We start from the raw sequence: 20,274 nt of genomic DNA on the forward strand, positions 1-20,274 counted from the left end.
GTACAATCAAAGACCGGAAGAAGCCCACAGAGGGAAGCAACAGAAACACATAGTGGTGCCAATCAGTGTCCGAAAGTGTGTGCAACTGAGCTCGGGTTGCTGGCTGATGCGTGGCCGATGGCCACCATCGCCATGGGCTGGAGCAAAGCTCAGAAAACCGAAATCAAAACTACCCAGTTGGACAACTCTTAAGAGATAGGGCAATCCTTCCTTTCCCAATTCAGGTTTAAACAGGGCCATTTTAATGACAACATGGAGTGTTGGCCATTGCTAGACGCGACCTACCTCTGGGCGCTAGTTCAAATTAACCGGTGTGATTCATAGCACTCGAACTGACAAGTCACTGACACCAATAGACTTACATGTGCTAAATTAGCCGGGGCCGTGCCTAAAATTCAAATTATTTGAATTTTCAAATTAGTGGGGAACAAATTATTAACAATTTAATTCAACATTATGGCCCCGAGAAAGCAGTCTGGCAGTTTGAATAATTTGAATGCATTGTTTAGAAAGAAACTCTTAAAAACATTTTCTTGCTTTAACCATCACATTAGAGAGATTTAGTTAACCGCGATCCGTTACTGTGATCTGCTACCGCACATTCCACTGTGCATGCCCAGATTTCCTTGATGATGACAGATCGGCCACATGCCGGAAGTTGGCACATATAGACCTGCAGCATCAGGATCAATCAGCCCTTGCGCAGTAGAGGGTCAAGGCAGCGAATCGCGGATCACCATATACTAAATCTCTCTATTATGTATTGAAATGCTATTTAACATATTTCGAGCTATGCTCTTCAGCTTCAGCTAAGTATTATAAAAGCACGGCAACTGAACTGCCCTATGCTAGTATGTTGCCAAAAAGAATATCACCAAACGGACGACACATTTTATTTAAATGCTCTCCGCATCATTAGTACCTGCATTAAGGCCTGGTTGTAACTGACCCCTTGCTATAGTGGTACACCACCACAACTGTGTTTGTTCCTTTCTCACATCTTTGTTGCTTCATACTTGTAATAATTTCCTCAACAACTTTTGAAAACCACTGACATTCTCCGACGGAAAAACAAAAAGACTGAGGAACCCTGTGCTAGTGCCTGTAGGTATCTCTGCATGGATAAACTGCTTTAAACTTCTATTTGTAAGCATAGATACCTACAAGCAAATTATATGTAGTATTGGTTCATAATAACGAGCACGTGCAAATCTCTGGTTCCTGGAAGTTTTAATTGACGAGAACAGATTATACTCATTTTGCCATATGCAAGTTGACTACACTGAAATTCTGTACATCAAGTGAATGCCCACGGGACAGAAAAATCAATAAGGCAATATTGCCTACAAAAAAAAAAAAAAGTAACTACAGGCAACACGTTTGGCAGAAGTACTAAACTGTAGCCCAAACTACAAGCTACTAAAGAAGTACATCAAGAAAAGTTTTGAAGTTCTGCCATTACACGGTAAATGACTTGGAGATCCTGCACCTTTTGTTTTTCAGACTTCCAGAGGCTGTTTGATTTAACAATATACTGTCTGTGATATCATTAGCTGCCTTGCATATTTTGGCATAGCTCTCAGCAAACGCTCATTAATGAAAATTAGAACATTTGGACAGCTGACACGGCATTCCCATGTAGGTTTGCCCCATCAGATACTAATTCATATAAACTGCCAGTCTCGCACCTGTTATTCGGACAAGCTCCTGAAGGAAGGCCATGAAGAAGTATGACCAGCTGTGCAAGTGATCACCCAAAAACCCTTCCTCTAACCTGAACTGCTGATACGGCGTAACCTGTGCATCTTTGACTTGCACAAAAAAGCTGAAGTTCAAGACTGGAATATAAGTGTGGTTGTTCGCTACGTGCACGATATTGTAAGGAAGAGTGATTCTAAGCTGCAGAGTGACGTCGGTTATAGGGCAAACAATGTAGTCGCCATCAGGAACGGAGGGAAAAGGCGGTTGATCATCGTCTTCTGCCTTCTGCAATGGTATATATGTAATATATACACCGCATGGCAGCAATGAGAGTCCAGTCTCCTAAAAAAAATAGCCCGAGTGCATAATTTTTGTTATAATTTGACCTTTGCATCAGTTCACAGCAACAGCGGCTATCAGCAGCTGTGGCGTGTCAGTGGTCTTTTCTTTTTCTTTGTTTCCCATCACTTCGGCAACTATGTACCATTTTCCTTGCTTGCATACACATGGTCCTTCCATTCTTCTAGCGCATGAAAACTGCATGCTCATAATGTTTCGCTTATTGCTTGTGTGGTGCAATACCAAAGCCGTGGCAGAGGCTCTGTCACCATGTCACACCATGGCAGATGGCATACCATTTCAGAGAAGTTCTACATCCACATTTTCATATAGAACTTTTCAGTCTCTCACCAAATATATTTACTGTGATGCCAAGCAATTCTTTTTTTTTTCACCTTCAAGGATGGTCACAAAAAAAAAAAAATTCGATAATAAATAAAATGATTTTTTTGTTCCCTGAAGTGCAAAGTAATGAGCTTTCACTAGATCAGATTTATTGTCACTGATATGCATGCCGATATTAGCAAAGCCACTTACCATTTCATAGCGAGCTTTGCGGTAGCTGCGACAAAGTAGGTCAAGTGAGACAGCTGCTTTATTCAGTTCTTCTGCGATGTTTTGCTGGACAAAGCCTGCTGTGTCAAGCTCCAGGCGGGTTTGCTCCTCACCATCCTCATCTTTCTCTTTCACTTCAGATACTTTTGAGCTCTGAGCGATTCTGTCAAGAAAGGTAAAAATAGAAAATAATGTGATCAGACATGGTGTCCCAGAAGTGCTAGAACAAAGCATAGTAAAGCAGCTCAAAAGCACTCCCCATATACTGTCCAATATAGGCACTCTGCTATTGCAAGACATCTATAGACATTATTTTCTTCCTGCTTTATTTATTGTTGACTGGCTCTTTCTGGCTCAACTCCAGGAAATAAGCTATCGCACTGCACACTTGTGCCACGCCTTACATTTTATCAGTTTTATGTCTGGAGATTTAACATGCCATAGCAATGGTAAAACACTGCTTCAGTTAGTAAAATTTCTGCCAACGCCATGAAAAATGCTTTTAACGTGTCTACTGTAGCATGAGTCACTGGTGGGTGACATCGTTTATTCATGCCATGCAGCCATGAATACCAAATCACAAGATGAAGCCGTGGGATAGATTTTATTATATAAGGTCCAAGGAGGAGAACTTCACAATAAAATCGCTCTTACTTTCTGTGTCACTGCCCTGCTGTACACGATTAAAGTTTATATCAAATACACAAATACAAATACACAAGTGGCCATGCCATTTCGGTACAGCACAGTACAATCCTGATCTCAATTTCATCAGAATTGGTGCAGCTGCCCTACCATAGAACAGTCTGGGCATATGAAACAAAATTAAGTATTTCAATTACGCAGGTCATGAGGCAACAGAAGTGAACATTAGTTAATGTGCACAAGCCATTTTCTCCTGTCCCCCAGAACCCACACAAAAAAACAAGGATTCAAGACCAATGCATGAAAACAAAAACCTTCGGTTTAACCAGACAGTACTGTATAAGTGAGGGCAGTTATCACATCACATCACTTTATTTACCTTAAAGGCCCCTTTTCGGGGTGTTATGTACTAACTCTATTGAAGTGTAGGAAGTAAAGTAACTCACTTGTCCACAGTTATGCGCAATTTGCACACAAGGTCATACAGATGTAATTTTTTCAACAAGGCCGCCAAAGAAGCAGTAGCTCTTGCAGACTGAAAGAAAACAAAACTCCAAATGTATAAGCAGAAGAAAAAGGCCGATATAATTCTCAGCATGCTCTCTCCACTAAGGAAGAAATGGAGAAAAAAAAAATGTAGCACGTACCTGCTTCACAAAGAGTCGCTTGAGCAATATTTGATAACCAGTCAAAGGCTTTACCATCTGGCTTTGGCAAAACTCATCTGTGCCAAGACAGATGGCAGAAACAGTATTAGTGTGTTGTCTTCCTTCCTTATCCCTCGTCTCTGCGCTGTTATTCCCTCCAAATATGTACCAAGCTCAGCTCTCCGTTTTATTCAAACAGTATTATCGGACATTAAAAAATAAACTGGTAAAAAGGATCAGAAAGTTACTGCAGCCTCTTTATGTCCCTCAATCACACCTTAAAAGCACCGTATAATACACTAATTTGAGATTAGCAAAACCCTCAAAAACAGTATAAAACCAGTCACATTACATTCACTATACCTGTAATATTTACAAAGTGACTATTAAACCTCAGATTTAGTTACCAGTTGTTAGGTATAACAACCGTGATCGCACTTCAGTTTAACTTGTCTGTTACTGAGAAGAAAGCTTTTGGAGGGCAATAATACAGAGAGAAGGACCTATATAATGACTGATGCAACATTAAACACGAACCTTGATATGCTGCTCTCAGTTAAAATGTTTGCTTATTTGCACTGGAATTTGGCGCACAGATGGCATGCGAGCATCTGTCCTTTTCAATACAATATTTAAATATTACACATGCCTCATTCAGTAAGAATTAATTAGAAATTTGCATCACCAGCTGAATCAGCGACCCACAACAAGCAACTTTCACTCGTTGATTGATTGAATCATTCCATGGAATGATTCAATCATTTTATTCCAGCAAGCACGAAATAACATCAAACTTTGGTCACCATTTGTACTAGTGCCCTCAAGATGAAATGGAGCATGGGCCTGTAGAGTAAGTGCTCTCCTTCATGCAGGCTGCTGATGAGGTGAACACCAAGAGTGTCAAGCTGAACATCCGGGTGAACCACATGCACCAAAGCCATACACATGCACATCCGCTTGCAGGGCGCGCCGTTTCATTTTTGGGGACACTAGTACAACCAACGTTTTCTGAGCTCAATTTTGTTAAAGCAGTCGAGAAAGCACCTTCATATGAGCCGCTCACTGCTCCCCAAATCATCACCTTCAAAGGTGACACAAATGTTGCTCGATCAGCAGTGTCACCAATGCTGCAGATGACACAGCCTTCTAAGTAATTCTGATCGAATCAGGCAAGTGCATTATCCAAACGTGGCACTGCAACACACAGACTGTGAGCCAAACTTCAGTGCGAATAAGCCAGTGGTTTAACCCGAAGAAGCGTTTTACGGTTCGCATATAGCAGCACTGCAACAGTCGGTACATTAGAAAGCTGATTTTTCAAACTACAATAATTCAGACTAGTCAGGACATCACTGAGAAACTGCCAAGGGCCTCGCATGTACACCATTTGTCAAAAGCAAGAGCCCAAGAAGTCTGCTTCTAGGCCACATTGTGTGGTTCGTAATGGATCCCCAAATCTCCCTAAGGTAAAAAGGTTTTTGGTCCTGCCACCTCCAATTAAAAAGGTTCCTATGAACGCTGCAGAAGCCCCACATCATGGTTAAAAAGCAACAACCCCTGGGCTCAGTCACTGTTGGGAGCAAAATTTGTACATAATGCGCAGTGGTAGTAGAGCTCGTGAAAAATGTATCGCGATGCCATCTCCTGACCCCATCTGGGGTTGAGACAACTGTTAGGAATCCCTCTTTATCTTGATGCATGTCTGTTGGTGCTTTCAATGCACCCCACTTCTGATCGGCGAATTGTAGAGCAGAGCTGCAGCAGTGCCAAATCTGCTGCAGTGACAATATCACAGTCTCGGCTACGCAATAAGAAAAAAAAAAAAAAAAAAAAAAAAAAAAAAAAAAAAAAAAAAAAAACAAGAAACACCATTTGCGGCCCTGAAATCCTGTCAGAGCATTTAGGCAGGAAAATGAAATCGCAAACGCTCGCAGCATCACCACCAGTCACTTGTATAGTAACGCGAAGTCCGCCGCTTGCGATCCGAGTGAGAATTACTTGGCGATAGGCAGTTCAACCTCTGTTTCGTGGCAAACCACGCCTGACATATTAATAAATTCTGTGCATTTGTTGAAAATATTTAGTAAGAGATCGACATACTCAATAACATGCAATAGCAGTGCTCGTAGCAGTGCAGGGTTCAAATTCCTGAACCCTGCCACATTATGGCATTGCAAAGCACTAGTACACACACACACAAAAAAAGAAAAAATAACCAGCACAAACTTAGATCTTCAGCAAGAGAGTCCAGGCCAACATCAACATAGGCATCAGGAGAGGCATTCATCTTGCGAGTGAACAAGACCTGCATGCCTGCACGGCCATAAGTAGCTGCATCCAAGGCTCGAACAATTCCCAGCTTCAGTGGCAGTGCCATATAGGGTGCCATGAGCAGCTCCAGCAGTTTCTCCGGCACACCACGGTCCTACAAAATTGGAAGGTTCTCACCAATTTTGCTGAATAAACTGTCACATTCACTTATAGCAGCTACAAACGCATTATTACAAAGCAAAACATTTTTGTTGAGTATAAAATAATTTCTTCAAGCTGGTTCAAACAATTACGAAGCTATAGAGAGTTGGAAGTGGACATCTAAGAATTACGTTCTGCTATTGCCCAATGGCCCATTTATGGTGCTGAAGAAGTGAGCAAGAGTGAAATATAGCACACCGATAGAACTAGTAGTGCAGGCTGTGGCGGCACACAGCCTGCACATCACCGATGTCGCAATCGTTGGGCGCTGTGCTCACCACGAATAGTGAGCTGGGGCCATGCTCCCATAAATAAACATTCTCAGCTGTAAACAGACCTGCATGAATGCGATTTCCATACAGTCGTGCCCCGTTAATATGACCCCCGTTAATATGGACGACCCGAATTATGGACAGTTTTTCTGGGGACGAAACCTTTTCAATGTATTTATGCCTCGTTAATATGGAAACTCGCTGTCCGGAAAATGGACGGGAAGAATGCACGCGTCCCACTTGGGCCCATGTATTTTTGTCTCGTTAATATGAACAGTGCTTGAAAAAAAGCAGAGGAGTCCCCGAACGCAAGTTAAAGAAGGGCGCGCCGCCCGCGAACCTACGCGACAGCCGATACGGCGGGATGCCTGAACGAGTCCTGTGGGGTTGGAAAGAACCAAAGCGGGCGTGTCGCCGTTCTAAGGGAAGGGGGAGGAGCGGGGGGAGAAGAACGTACACAGCAAACCGATGGTCAGCGTAAGAAAGACCCCAAAAGGGGAAAACCAGGAGATTTCTGGGTGCAGCGGAAGTGCTGCCGCAGCCGGGAAAACAGCACCATGTGGTTGCAATAAATTTTGCTGAACAAGAACAGAGAGGCCGGTAAAAGCGTAAGAAAGAAATGACAGGAGGAAAGAAAAATGCCTACAGTGGCGGTAGGAACTGAAGTTTTCTTTCCCAAAGCGCAATGTGTTCCATGAAGCCGTTAACGCTTTCGATGAGAGTTAAGACACACTCACAAAGTAGAGCGACAAAAGAAAGGCGATGTATGAACACGCAACCGGGACCGGGCGTCCCGTCCTGGACGCGCTTCCCTCTCATGCTCCTGGTTTTCGTCCCTGTTGCGCTGCCGAACTGTCAAACTTTGCACACTAGGCAGTCCGTATGTCAGCTTCGCTTTGAGTCAATGATGCGGCCTTGACAAGGTCTGAGCTCTTTGTAGTCGGCTAGCCGTCGTTCTAAACTGTACTTCAGCTTGCAGTGTTTGTTTTATGGGAACACGTAAAAACGGCGCCAAGAAGATGGGATATTCGATAGCCCTCTGCATAGCAGCTTGCCAACTTGACTCCCTTGCTTCCTTACAGAAACAGTACAAGGCAAAAAAAGAAAGAAGCAGAAGAACGGAAAGGCAGAAAGGTTAGCTAGGCAAAAAAGTGCACAGCATCAGGAGCCTGTACCCTCAACTTGTCTGGCTTTTGGCATGGTGGGAGTTAAACACAAAAGAACAGAGCTGAACGTAGGCGCGAAGAAATCTGTGAATACAAGCGGTAAAAGCCATCTCAGTCAATCCAAGCTGCAAGGTACTAGTATTGACAGCTCAGCTATTTCCTCGTCTCAGGAGAATCTCAAGCAGCTACTTAGTGGCTACTTTGCTCAGTGAAGAGGCCATTTTGGAAGTGGCGGTAGTAGAGTAGAGTAGAGAATCAGACGCTGATTCATCGGCCAGTGAGGAGTTCGTGCTCGAAAGTTCGACCAACACAAAGCCCAACATCATGGGTGTCATGGTAAGCGAGTCGCTTCAGACTGCACTACAATTTTTTGAAGACAACAATGACAAGGATAATGCACTAAAAATTGCCGGTGTTCTGTGAAATTTTGAGTCCAGTGCACACCGTTATGTAAAAAAGCAGTCGTTAATTACAATTCTCTTTTCTCAATAAAATCCTTTTTGTTTTTATTCATGACTTGTTATTATGGATGACTCGCTTTATGGACAGTTTTGGTCGGAAACCAAAGTGTCCATATTAACGAGGCACAACTGTATTTCTGCGTACAGACTTAGTTCATTTTGATGAAAAGGAACTTCAGATGATACAAATTTTTTCACATCCTCGATATTCTACTGTACTTAATTTGTTCTCATAGGTTTATGGTGTCTCACGTTCCAAAGCAACTCAGGCTATGAGAGACGCTGTAGTGCCGGGCTCCAGAAATTTTGACCATCTGGGGTTAACGTGCACTGACATCGCACAGCACTTGCTTTCGACGACTGCACAACCATGATGGGTTAATCTGTTCTTATGATTTGAACTTAAAATCAACTGACTTGAAATGATACGATGAAAGCAAAGCTCACCAGCAATTTGACGACAACTCCTTCATCAGTCAGGAAAAGCACCGTGGCTAAGCGAATTCCCGCCTTCATATGCCGCACCTTGTAGGCCGGCTGCGGCTGATTCAGTGCAGCCTTTAGGCTAAGTCCCTCCACAACCCAGTCTAGTAGTGTTGTAGCTGCAGCTGGAACAGAGAAGAATAAAACAGCATGTTCATCAAGCTATGCAAGTGGGAGAGGGAGAAAAGACAAACTTTATTAGAATGCACCACCACACATCAAGTAGACTTTGTGCCTGAGCCATCAACATACATCAGACATCCAGAATGGGGAATTGCCCAAGAGAAGGTACAATATGGATAAACTAGCAGAAAAATGTGGTACAATAACTGCCAAGCTGTGAGGAAGGATATCAATGAAGCATATATGTGGTAAGAGGGGTTTTAATATCCTGAAGAGGTTTAGGCTATGAGGGACGCTGCAGTGGAGCGCAATAAGTTAATTTCAGCCGCTTGGAATTTTTAAAACGCACTGACATGGTACAGCATACGGATGAGCTTTGTGTTCTGCCTCCACCAAAACCACAGTCCACAAGGAAGCACGCACACTGCTGAATGCAAATAGCAATTTATAAGTATAGCACGTGTTAAAAGCAAGGCAGACACCTATCACAATGATAGTTTGGTCAAGGGTTGCTCCACACGTGTGCCTCACAACCATCGAAGAGTAGCAGCTCACATTGGGCCTGGTTTCGTGCAGACACCACTGCTGAAAGCATGGCTAAAATCCCTCCTAATTTTGTCTTAATGTGACAGTACCGTATTGATGATAACTTGGAACTAAGATCCTTTAGTGACAAGTAGTGGCTATAAAACGTAGTTGCAAAACATCCTCCACCACAAACCTGATGCAAAGCTAAATAGGTCTCGGGCACCGAGCAGGTGCAAGCTACCAGTTCACCATTGCACAGCCTTGTCAGCAGGTGGCACACCACCATAGGGTGTGTGCTGCTGGTATGGGTGCCATTGTTTGTGTAGAGTAGGCAAGCGCTGTGATAAAGTGTTTGACCTTTTCAGTACAACTGCCTCATATACTGGGATGGTAAGCAGTGCAAATGGATGTGGCATGCCATACAGTGTGCAGGGATCCAGGAGGGACATAAGCCATGAATAGGGGCTGCACTTTTCTGTTTACATTGGCAGGAATTGAGAAAAGTATGGCAAAACCAGCTTTCAAAATTCAGTTTTAGAGAAAGGTTGGTATTCTTGGTATGCAAAGCATTGCTAGATGTGTTTTTGAGTACAAGTTGCAGTCAAAATCGAAAATGAACAAAGTAAAGAAGCAGACGATGTGATGAGGCGGTAGTATTGTTCAGTTGTGCAATTTGAGGTACTGAGCCATTACATTACACGCCTCTGCACACTAGGATGCCCCAGCTCCTTTCCATCAGTTAGCTAAGCACTGTTATTTCACCATCATCCCCAGGTAAAAGCAGTTAGTTGGCTAAGTAGGTTTACCAAGTGCATCTAGGACACTGACAAAAAAAATACCAAGATCTAGCAACCATCACTGCCATCTACATGCAGACCATGTGGCGCACTGTTGTCTCACTCAATCCATCACAAAAACCTTGCAAAAACATGTAAACCTAGCGCTCAGAAGAAAACTCCCACTTCTGCTTTTGTCTGCCGGCTATTTCATTTAATTTCGGTTACCTTTTAATGACAGCAGAAATCCCTTTTATATGCACAGCTCGAAGTACTAGCACGCATACAATAGGCATGCTAATTACTGGTAAATAAACTGTTCCTGCTGACAAAAATGCCAAAACGAACTCTAGGTGACTTGCGATTGCACGAGACTATTGCCTTATATCATCAAAAAAAGTTGGCAATTCATTCATCCAAAATAATATGGTGAAATCTCATTCCTTCGAATCGCAATAATTTCCACTTCGAATAATTTTAACTACACTACTTGGTGCAGCCAAGCTTCATTGAACTGTATGCACAGAAAAGCCCGTTAATTCAAATACGAGTTGATTCCCCAATAAAAAATTAGAACTTTGTGCCACTGCGCCTGAGCTACCTGGTACTCAGCATATGGCCCAAGAAATGCTCCCACGATAGGGCAGCACAGTTATGAGGCCGCACACCTCCACAGCGGGGAGAGAAGATAAAACCAGTAAAACCATGAAAGAATTGGTCAAGATGAACTGGCACCGCAACTGATGTAGCAGCCTGCGACAGCTGCCCGCTCTCTGTTCTGTGTGACCTCTGAGAGTTGCAACTAAGAGCACGTTAATTTGACCTTCATCAATTTGCAAATATAGATGTTTTACTGTCAAGGCATGGTCACAGCCAATGAATATGGCCACGGACGGGCGCTACAGATCTCACATCGGTTAGGCTATCTACAGTACGATTGGCATTGTAACCAATCACCAAAATAGCACTCGTTAAACCTAAATTGCTTGTCGCAGAGTTGGCCTTACACTTCTAACATGCACGTAACAGCACGCCTATCAAAACAGGGATGACCCCAACGTTTATAGATACTTTTTTAGTTCCATAACTCCTCCTCTGAAAGATCAATTTCCATCGGTCGCTTCAGAGTCTCCCATGGTATGCAGATTTTTTTTTTTTTTGATAATAGACATGCAGTTCAGAGGAAAAAAAGTCAAGCGGATGCTCGTCAGGACAGCATCTTCAATGTGATGGGCACTGCAGTTATCCAAAACAAGGCAGACGGATCTGCCCTGCTTTTGCATATCCGCATCAAAGGCTTCCAGCCAGGTCGAGAATATTGTGCGCATCATTTTTGGTTAGCAGTGTACTCGACTGGAAGCCTTCGGTTACCTTTAAAGCACCGTGGCGTCTTGCTCCGGCCCATCACGAGGAGGGAACGCTATGTTTGAGCCAAAAAGTATTGTCACCCGCTTTTTGCTGAGCTTGCCTCTATGGCATTTTTGCCCCTTCCCTTCAGGTGGTCGAGCGTTTTCGATGGCAACATTTGGTAAAAAAAGCCAGTTTCATCAGCATTATTAATTTCAGAGGGTTCGTATTCGTCCACTATGCTTTCATAACTTTTCTGCATCCAGGACAATGCTGCTTCAGCGTCGACGCTCGTAGACTCCCCCGACAATACCTTGGCGACGATGCAGTGCCGCGCTTTAAATTGGCATAGCAATCCCGTGCTCGCCTTAAAGTGGTCGTGCCACAGAACGCACGCAAGTCAATCGTCTTCTGCTGCAGACGGCTTTCAGACAAAGGCATCTTGTTCGCTCTCTTGTCAAGGAACCACTGATATAGAGCTTTGTTGTCTTCGTACACCAGCGCTGCCACTGTCTTGTACTGCACGCGTGTGCCGTTCTGAAGCGCCGTCAAAGTAAACAGCAATGGCCGCGCCAGTGCTTGGTGACAGAAATGAACGGGCCTGACTTGTCGAATGAGTGTGCTGCTGCAGTTTTGCCACTTCTCTTTTCCCAAATGGCTGACATGCCGACAAAATGTTGCAGATCACTACCTCGAACTTTCATTAATGCGGGACTGCTTTTTAAAAAACTCTTCACTGTTGAGGGGGGGAAAATGCATTGAACTGTATGAAAATTTGCCGGGGCCGCAAGAATTTTTCGTTGCCATAAGAATTTCGCTCCCGAGAGCTTTTGCTATTGAGGGTTTCGACTGTATCAGCTGTGCACACCCAGATTGCGGTTGCGTGGTGTTTCCGACACTCGCTAAGGGTGCTGGCCGTTTCCCGCGCTTCCATCCACATGGTTCTTGCAGTACTCAAAAAACATGCGCTCCTCAAGTGCCATTCTCACCGCAACGCAGGTTCCCTGTGAGGGAGCACTGCGATTACCTCATCACCAAGAGAAAGATGCCGAGAGGCTCTTGCCTACTACGCTCCTGACAGTATGCACACAATGGAGCATTGATTAAAATGCAAAAGATAGTCATTCTCGCACTGAACCATTGTCCACTTTCTTGCCACATAAATTTACCATAATGCCAGTCGTTCCTGTCAGTTTTTTTTCAGGGCCATTCGATAATGCTTTTTTCCCAGTCCCGGTCTCATGAAGTTCAAATCAACAAGCTTTTACTGTATTCACCAAAAAAAAACAAAAAAAAAAACTGAACCTTGCCTCTTGAACTAAATCCACCAAATTAAAAAAAAATAAAGCAAAAGGTCTAACTTCTAGCCACCCCCAAGCTTAGAATGATTTTACAAAAAAGTTGCAGGTTAAAGATTTTTTTTTTTTTTTACGAAGCTGTGTGTTAGGAGTTATCTCTCCTCTTTGATGGCACACAATTTGCTTCAGCCTTCCTCTGCATGATATTATTCTCAAAAATACCTTTTATTTCAGCTTTGACAGACACCAGAACTGTTGTTGCAGTGCATTCCATTAAAGCTTGGAGTAGTTGGAAAACTGGTAGTATATGGCGTGAGGGGTATAGCGTCCCAAAGAAGCGCATGGTCTACGAATGATACCACAGTGGAGGGCTCTGGAGAAGAAAGGTCAGCTAGGGTTTCTTTAACATGCACTGACATAATACAGCACAGGGGCCTTTTTACATCTCCACTGAAATGAAGCCGCCATCATGGCTGGGATGCAACCCTGTGACCTTTAGTCTTTAACTAGGGAATTGCGCCTCCTAAAGTGTGTTTTCTGGCTATTGTATTTTGCCATGCTGAACTTGAAGCAAAAAATCAATATCCAGATATTATAAGTGTATGTAGCACAAAAATTAAGCTACAAACACCACCACAGCTCCTGAGGTACCATTTATGCATATAAAACCTGAGCACACAAGAAGTGAACTCAGCCAGCTGTCATTCAAACACCACTAAAAATGCGCTCAACAAGTTTGATCTACAAGAATGCTCATAATCCAGGCCAGAAATGTTTTACAGTGTGGGGCCCTGCGCCACATATCTGTAGGGCCCGTGGCGCGCCGCGCATTCAAAGGCCGCGCCACTTCCCAATACTCCCTGCGCGCTGCCTGTTTCTCTCTCCCCGCTCGTTCAGGGATAACCGGTCCCACGCGAGGGGGCTATAAAGGAAGGCACGCACCGCCGCCTCGCTCTCTTCGTTCCTGCTCTTCGCTCCTGGCTCTTCACTACGGAGACAAGCCGCGGTTCGCTGCCTGCCCTCCTGGACGACGACCCCGCACCACCTTGGACGACCCCCTTCTGGACGTGAGATTAAAGATGTTTGTTACACGGCCCGCTGTGTATTTGTCTTGTGCATCTCTCGGGCGGAGGAATCGCCCACAACTGGCACCCAACTGGGGCTGAATTAGCACCCATGTGGACGATTTTTCTGCCAACGTGGCAGTGTATGGCAACACGACGAGCCGGTCCTTTGTATGATAGGCGCAACGCCATTTTGAGTTTAGAGCTATCGTGTGCGCAGATGAAAAGGAGTGTAGTATAGTAGTGTTTGTACAGTGTTTTAATTTTGTTTTGGGTTATGTACGTGTTTTTTAGTGTTGGGCGGTTTGTGTTTTAATTTTTTTTGCATATGTTAATTTTATGAAGGGTTGTCGCCGCGATTAAACTTTGTGACTAGCCTCTTGATGCGCGCTAGGTGGTAGTCGTGCATGTGCAGTTGTTCTGCGGCTCCCGGCCGGCCTTAGTTGTTGAGTGCAATGCCTCCGAGAAATGACGTGCCAGATAGGGCCGCCGCTTTAGACACCAGTGCGTCCGGAAGTGAGGTAAGGGACGCGATATAGTCTGCGCAGGTTACTGATGCGGCCGCCCTGATGAGGCAGATGAACAAAATATTGTCTGTGTTCACCCGTCAGCTCGGTTCGGTGGCTCGCGTCAACCAAGCCGCAGCTGCGGCGACAGTCTCGCGTCCGCGAATAAATGTAGAGGTTCCCTCCTTTTCCGGCTACACGGACGTGAAGTCAGTCCACGAGTTCTTGTAGGAACTCGAGGATTATCAGAGAGCACTGGGTTCCCCAGACGACGTGGCGCTAGCGCAGGTAATTCCCGTAGCACTTGTTGCGAGCGCGGCGCGATGGAGACGCTGCCAGCCGGCCTTCCAGTCGATGGCAGACTTCACAGATTGCTTCCGCGCCGAGTTCTTGCCGCCCGATTACGAGCGCCGGATGCTTGAGGAGCTGGCGTTGCGCACACAGCACCCAGAGGAGAGCCTCCTCGAGTATGTACACGCAATGCAGGAGCTCTACAAGAGGGCAGATCCCACGGCAACCGATCTTGAACAGGTCGCGCGCGTGATCAGGCAATGCCATCCGCGCTTCAAGCCGTATTTGCGGGGACGTGGCTTTGCAAACCTCGAGGCCCTAGCACAGGAAGCCAAGATAGTGCAGGCGGATTTACTCACTGAATTGCGCTACCAGCCACCCCCCAGGCCAGCCGAATCGCTAGAGCCGCGATGCGCCTGGGCCGGAGGCCAAGACTCCGCGCCGCGCGCCAGAGGCGCAGACGTAATGACGGTAGGGCAGGAAAGGCCAGCGGAAGGCTCCGCTATTCCTAGCGCTCTTGACCCGTACGCGTTCGAGCAGCGGCATCGAGCTGGGCTCGCCAGCGACGTCCGCACAGGCGCGGAGAAAGGGGAAAGACGCCCCCAACCGCTTCGTGGAACGCGGCAGCCCCCGACCGCGCGGCAGGTGCACGATCGGCTTTTCTGGAATTGCAACCAGCCGGGCCACGTGGCACGAGAGTGTCAAGCAAGGCGTATGCAGGGAAACGCGGACCGCCGGCGGCTAAATTGGCAACACCAGCCTGCTGCCGTCGGCAGGAGAATTTCATGGTAGTCACGGCGGAAAATGGGAAATGTACTCCCACGCCACGTCATCGGGCGACCGCACCGGCGGTGCAGAGGCTTTTGTCCCCCTCGCCTGTAGAGCGCAAGGAATGTTGTCACGCTCGAGCCCTTTTATGCTAGTGCGGTTAGCTGGTCATAGCTACTCTGCACTCGACACGGGCTCAACGCTGTCACTGGTCGGTGACGATGTGTTCGAGGCCTGCCGTAGATGTAACATCTGTGTCAGGCCAGCCGAAACCCCTTTGAGCTCAGCAACAGGGACAGCAAAAGTGGAGGAAGCGGTGCGTCTGGTCCTGCGTTTTGACGGAAGAAAGCGGAGGCATCGCTTGGTCTATCTGCCCGACTTAGCCATACCAGTTATTCTGGGAAGAGATTTTCTTTCGAGTGAAGGCATTGTGCTTGACATGGGGGAGAAAGGCTATCGCTATAGCCCCTTCACCCCCTCATTCCCTTTGTTAGCGCACCCAAACAGGAAATCGTCGCCCAGCAGGCGAGCTTCCACGCTTGTGTGGCAGACGGCTCCCCCGCGACGCTGAATGGTAGCCCATTAGAAGCAATTATCACGTCCTTCTCAGGAACCGGTAGTCAGCGCCGAAGGCTTGTGGAAACTTTACTCCCGTTTTCGGATTGCTTCACAGAGAAACCAGGCAGAACCGACTTGCTTCAGCACGAGATCGCAACGGGTCATGCGCGCCCTTTCAGATGTAACCCGCGGCCGTTAAGCGCGCATAAGAGACAGCTTCTCGACAGCGCCCTTGACAAGATGATTGATACTGGCGCGGTGAGACCCTCGCAAAGTCCCTGGGCGTCCCCAGTGGTTCTAGCACCAAAGAAAGATGGTTCGGTCAGGCACACTACTGTTGCACAAGGAAAGCGACTCTGTGTCGCTTGACCAGCACGCTCTGCCGTTGTTCCCGCTACCGACACGCGGGAGCCCACGAGCAGCCATGTAACAGTGATGGACGCGTGTCAGCGTTTCGCTTCGTCATCGCCGTTTGCGTTGCCCCTCGTAACCAGCTCCGCAGCAGGGGCAGCACTCGCCCCCCCCCCCCCCCCCCCCCCCCCCTTGTGTTCTCAGATTGCTGCGCGCGCTCCTGCCGCCACCGTTCGCCGCTGCGTGTCCCCCCTCCCCCCTTTTCCTGAGTGGCGGCGACGGTGTTCTCCAGTTGCCGAAGCGCCGGCTCGGTATCTGCCGATCACGGTGCGTGCATCCCAAACGGAAACGCAGAGCCGAGCCACGTTGACTCGTTGACTCTTCGGGCAACGTTCCTATGGGCCCACGTGCTGCCTCCCGCGACTTAATTGCTCTCTTCGTTTTTCTGACCACAAAGCTTCCTTTATGACAGTCAAGAACTACTAGTGGAGTGTTTCTTGGAGGAATACAGTTGAACCCGGATATATCGAACTGGAAGGGGATCGCGAAATAGCTCGATATACAGAAATCGGCTTGTGACGGCACTTACGATGCGAAAAAAACGATACCGTATTTGTAGCGTAATCAACCCACTCCCATAATGAACCCATCCTCCACTTTTGCAACCGAGAATTTGAAAAAAAAAAAAAAAAGCGTTAAGGCCAGCTCGCTCACATGCAAGTGATTGAGCGATCTCAGCGACGAGCGGCAGCGACAGAGCGAAAAATTTCCAACTAGTTGGAACTGCGTCCGTCCCTCTTACCGCTCGAGCCACCACGACAGCTCAAAAGGTTTCTGGGTCGCCGCGGCAGAAATCACCAGCGTTTTCGCTTGCATGTCGATGGCGCGCGCCACTCAGTTTCGGTCGTCTCATCGACAGCTCCTTTCTTGGCAGCGTGCCGAGATGCTGCGCAGCGATAACGGCACCACGTGTTTATCTTTTGATAGCTCCCGCGGTGGCGGGGAGCGAACTTTCCCGTGATGGCTTGATTACACAAGCCTGGTTCGATTTATCACGCCGCGCTTGGGGCGGGCGTAGTCCACTGCCACAAAATCATTGAAAAGCATGATAGCTGAATGCTGTTTGAAGCGAAAAATGCTAAAAGCCAGTGTCATGATCGCAGCTGACCGTGTGCTTTCGTTGATTCATACATGCAAGAATAAACGACTCCCGCAAAAAAAAAAAAAAAAACAACTGCCGCTTCTTAACGAGCGCAGCTGCCATATCTTACGCTACGCCGCGCGTACAGCACAACGATATGAATGAACGACTCCCGCAAAAAAAAAAAAAAAAAAAATCTGCCGCTTCTCAACGTCCGCAAGCGCCATAGCACATCAGCCGCCACGCACAGAGGGTTCGCAACACACGCTGGAGAAAGCGTCCGACGTTCTGTCTGAAAACGGGTTGAGCTGGTGTGGCACATGCGTATAGCGCGTGCTACTGCGAACGAAGGCCGGGAAAGAGAAAGAAGAGAGAGATAGCTCGGCAAAAGAATGGGCACACCCTTGCGCTTCGCTCTATCAAGTTTTTTCCCTCTCGTTCCAACCGGTTCTCTCTGGCTCATTCGCACACATGGCTTGCAAATGTCACGTGCTGGCGCGCGGAAAACTATAACCGCAGATGCGCGCGCCTTTGGGGAATGGGCGCGGCGCTGCCCTAGACCAGCCGTCGCTGAACTGTCACCTCTTATTCCTTCCGTGCGTGGCTTGAAAACGTTACGCAGCAAACGGCCGAGGGTAATGAGATCGTCTTTGGAGAAGGCACACTTTCCAGTGCGTGGTACGAAGTTCGATATATCGAACGACCGATACTTTTACATGGGATTTCTAAGGGGATATTCCGTGAGTTCGATATAACCAAAATTCGATATATCCGGGAAAGCGTAGCAGGGGGCGGCAGAAAGTTAGGTGGGCGGATGAGATTAAGAAGTTCGCAGGGGTCAAGTGGATGCAGCTAGCACAGAACCGGGTTAAGTGGAGAAATATGGGAGAGGCCTTCGCCCTGCAGTGGGTATAATAAGGCTGATGATGATGTCGATATATCCGGATTCGACTATGTGTGAAAAATAAAAAAAAAATTTGCAATTGTACATACATGGCTTGCTCGAAATCTCTGCCTCAATCTATCAAAAAGATGAAACAGCTGATGAGCTGCGCTCAAATTTCTCATTAGGAAGTAACATAATCATCGGCAAGTTTTTCTTTTTTGCAACTTTTAAGCATGAGCTATTGTATTGTTATGTTCCGACAGCAAAAGCAGTGGAGACTGCTGTGTCTGCCATGGAGATGCGGCGTCGGCACTGAAGCACGGCACATTGTATCAATTGCGGTCACTCGTTGCTATAGTAGGCGTTCCTCTCGCTTCTGTTCGGGGTTTATCATCCTGAAACTTGTGGAGTTCTGCCAAATTTCCCCTAACTCGGCACTAGCTAAGAGACAGTTGGCGCCACGAGTTCATTATATCAAGGTTAACTGCTGCGACATGTTCGTATATGGAGTTTTCAAATACATTCACTTTAATGTGTGTTGGGGAATTGAAGAAAAAGCTCGTAACATAGAGGAATTCGCTATATGGAGGTTTGTTATAGAGGTTTAACTGCATTGTTGAAAATAGCACCATCCATATAGGCATGAAAGCCTTGTAGGACTGTGCTTGGCTAGGCAACATCTTGAAACAGTGTAAGCTTACTGCTAGAGCACGCTGTAACTCACCATTCACAGCAGCAAATCCTTAGTCAAGAGTAAATCAACTGGCAACCTACCTTCAAATTCCTTGTTCTCAAAGAGTTCGACCAATGCATCAGCACTCAGATGGACAGCAGCCCTTTCCATAGCTTCAACCCATCTGCAAAACAAATGCTAATGAGAACCTGTGTAATACCGTCACACGGGCAGTTTCAATGTCCCCTGAGCTGACGGAGATCGAACTCTACAGGGATCGGCCATTGCCACAAGACAGTTTCCAATGACCATTGAACTCAACTGACATTGACTCAATGAGGTTCACAAATGACCACTGCAATGCCAACGAACATTGAAAGCAGCAACACACTCACCATAAAGTGAAAAACCATAAAGTGAAAAACAAGGCAGAAACTTGAAAGAAACAAACCTTCTGGATTAAATTATTTACACTAGTTTGTCAACTAGTTTCTCAGGAGTCAAAATGATTGCTCGGTAGAATGTGTGGTGTTCAGATGTAAAGAGGTTAACGCTGTTCTGTGGCAGTGCGGCGTGCTGCAGCGTTTCGATCATGTTCACCTCTGAGTGCACTTTACAACTACTGAGCCCCACAAGTGCTTCTAACGATAGCAACTATGAAAGCAGCAAAGACGACCGCTGTGCTGTGGCAGCACTCCAGCAAAAAATTAATGCAGCAACTGCGTATCGTTAGCCCATCATCAATCTGCCGTTGCTTGCCTGTGGGGCCTGCGGGTATTTGAATATCCTTGTCTGAAGAAACTTTATATTAAAAATAGCACGCAGTATGATATCTGCCCTATTTTATCCTGCTTTACTTCATGTTTTTACTGGATGTTGTTACCCGTGGTGCCGTCTGTCAGATGACACCCTCACTACTGAATGGTCATTCAGATTTGCTGTGTGGCAATTGTTAGCCTTGACCGCCTAGTAAAGAGCAGAGACATTAGTCTGCCAACCAAGATCCGTATAACCCGTGCTATGGTCTTTCCAGTTGTGATGTATGGATGCGAGAGTTGGACTGTGAAAAAGGCTGACCGCCGAAGAATTGACGCGTTTGAATTGTGGTGCTGGCGAAGACTCTTAAGAGTTCCTTGGACTGCCAGAAAATCAAATCAGTCGATATTGTCGACCATAAACCCTGACTGCTCATTGGAGGGTCAAATTCTAAAGTTAAAGCTCAG

The 20,274-nt window shown here is 46.4% G+C and overlaps 1 protein-coding gene across 7 annotated transcripts in view; it reads right to left on the bottom strand.

Moving 5' to 3' along the window:
* Window positions 1-20,274, bottom strand: part of vir (VIR_N domain-containing protein) — a 228,572-nt gene that overhangs the window by 127,162 nt on the left and 81,136 nt on the right. For all 7 annotated transcript variants that reach the window (XM_084588113.1, XM_084588114.1, XM_084588112.1 and 4 more), the window contains 6 exons: window positions 19,153-19,235; window positions 8,706-8,866; window positions 6,114-6,312; window positions 3,888-3,964; window positions 3,687-3,775; window positions 2,578-2,758 (listed from right to left, as the gene is read on the bottom strand). In XM_084588113.1, coding sequence (XP_084444239.1) covers window positions 2,578-2,758; window positions 3,687-3,775; window positions 3,888-3,964; window positions 6,114-6,312; window positions 8,706-8,866; window positions 19,153-19,235 — 790 coding nt within the window. The remainder of the gene's footprint in view (window positions 1-2,577; window positions 2,759-3,686; window positions 3,776-3,887; window positions 3,965-6,113; window positions 6,313-8,705; window positions 8,867-19,152; window positions 19,236-20,274) is intronic.

The sequence above is a fragment of the Amblyomma maculatum genome, chromosome 1, assembly GCF_055883805.1.
Source record: "Amblyomma maculatum isolate TAMU_Amacu chromosome 1, ASM5588380v1, whole genome shotgun sequence".
Taxonomy (NCBI): Eukaryota; Metazoa; Arthropoda; class Arachnida; order Ixodida; family Ixodidae; genus Amblyomma; species Amblyomma maculatum.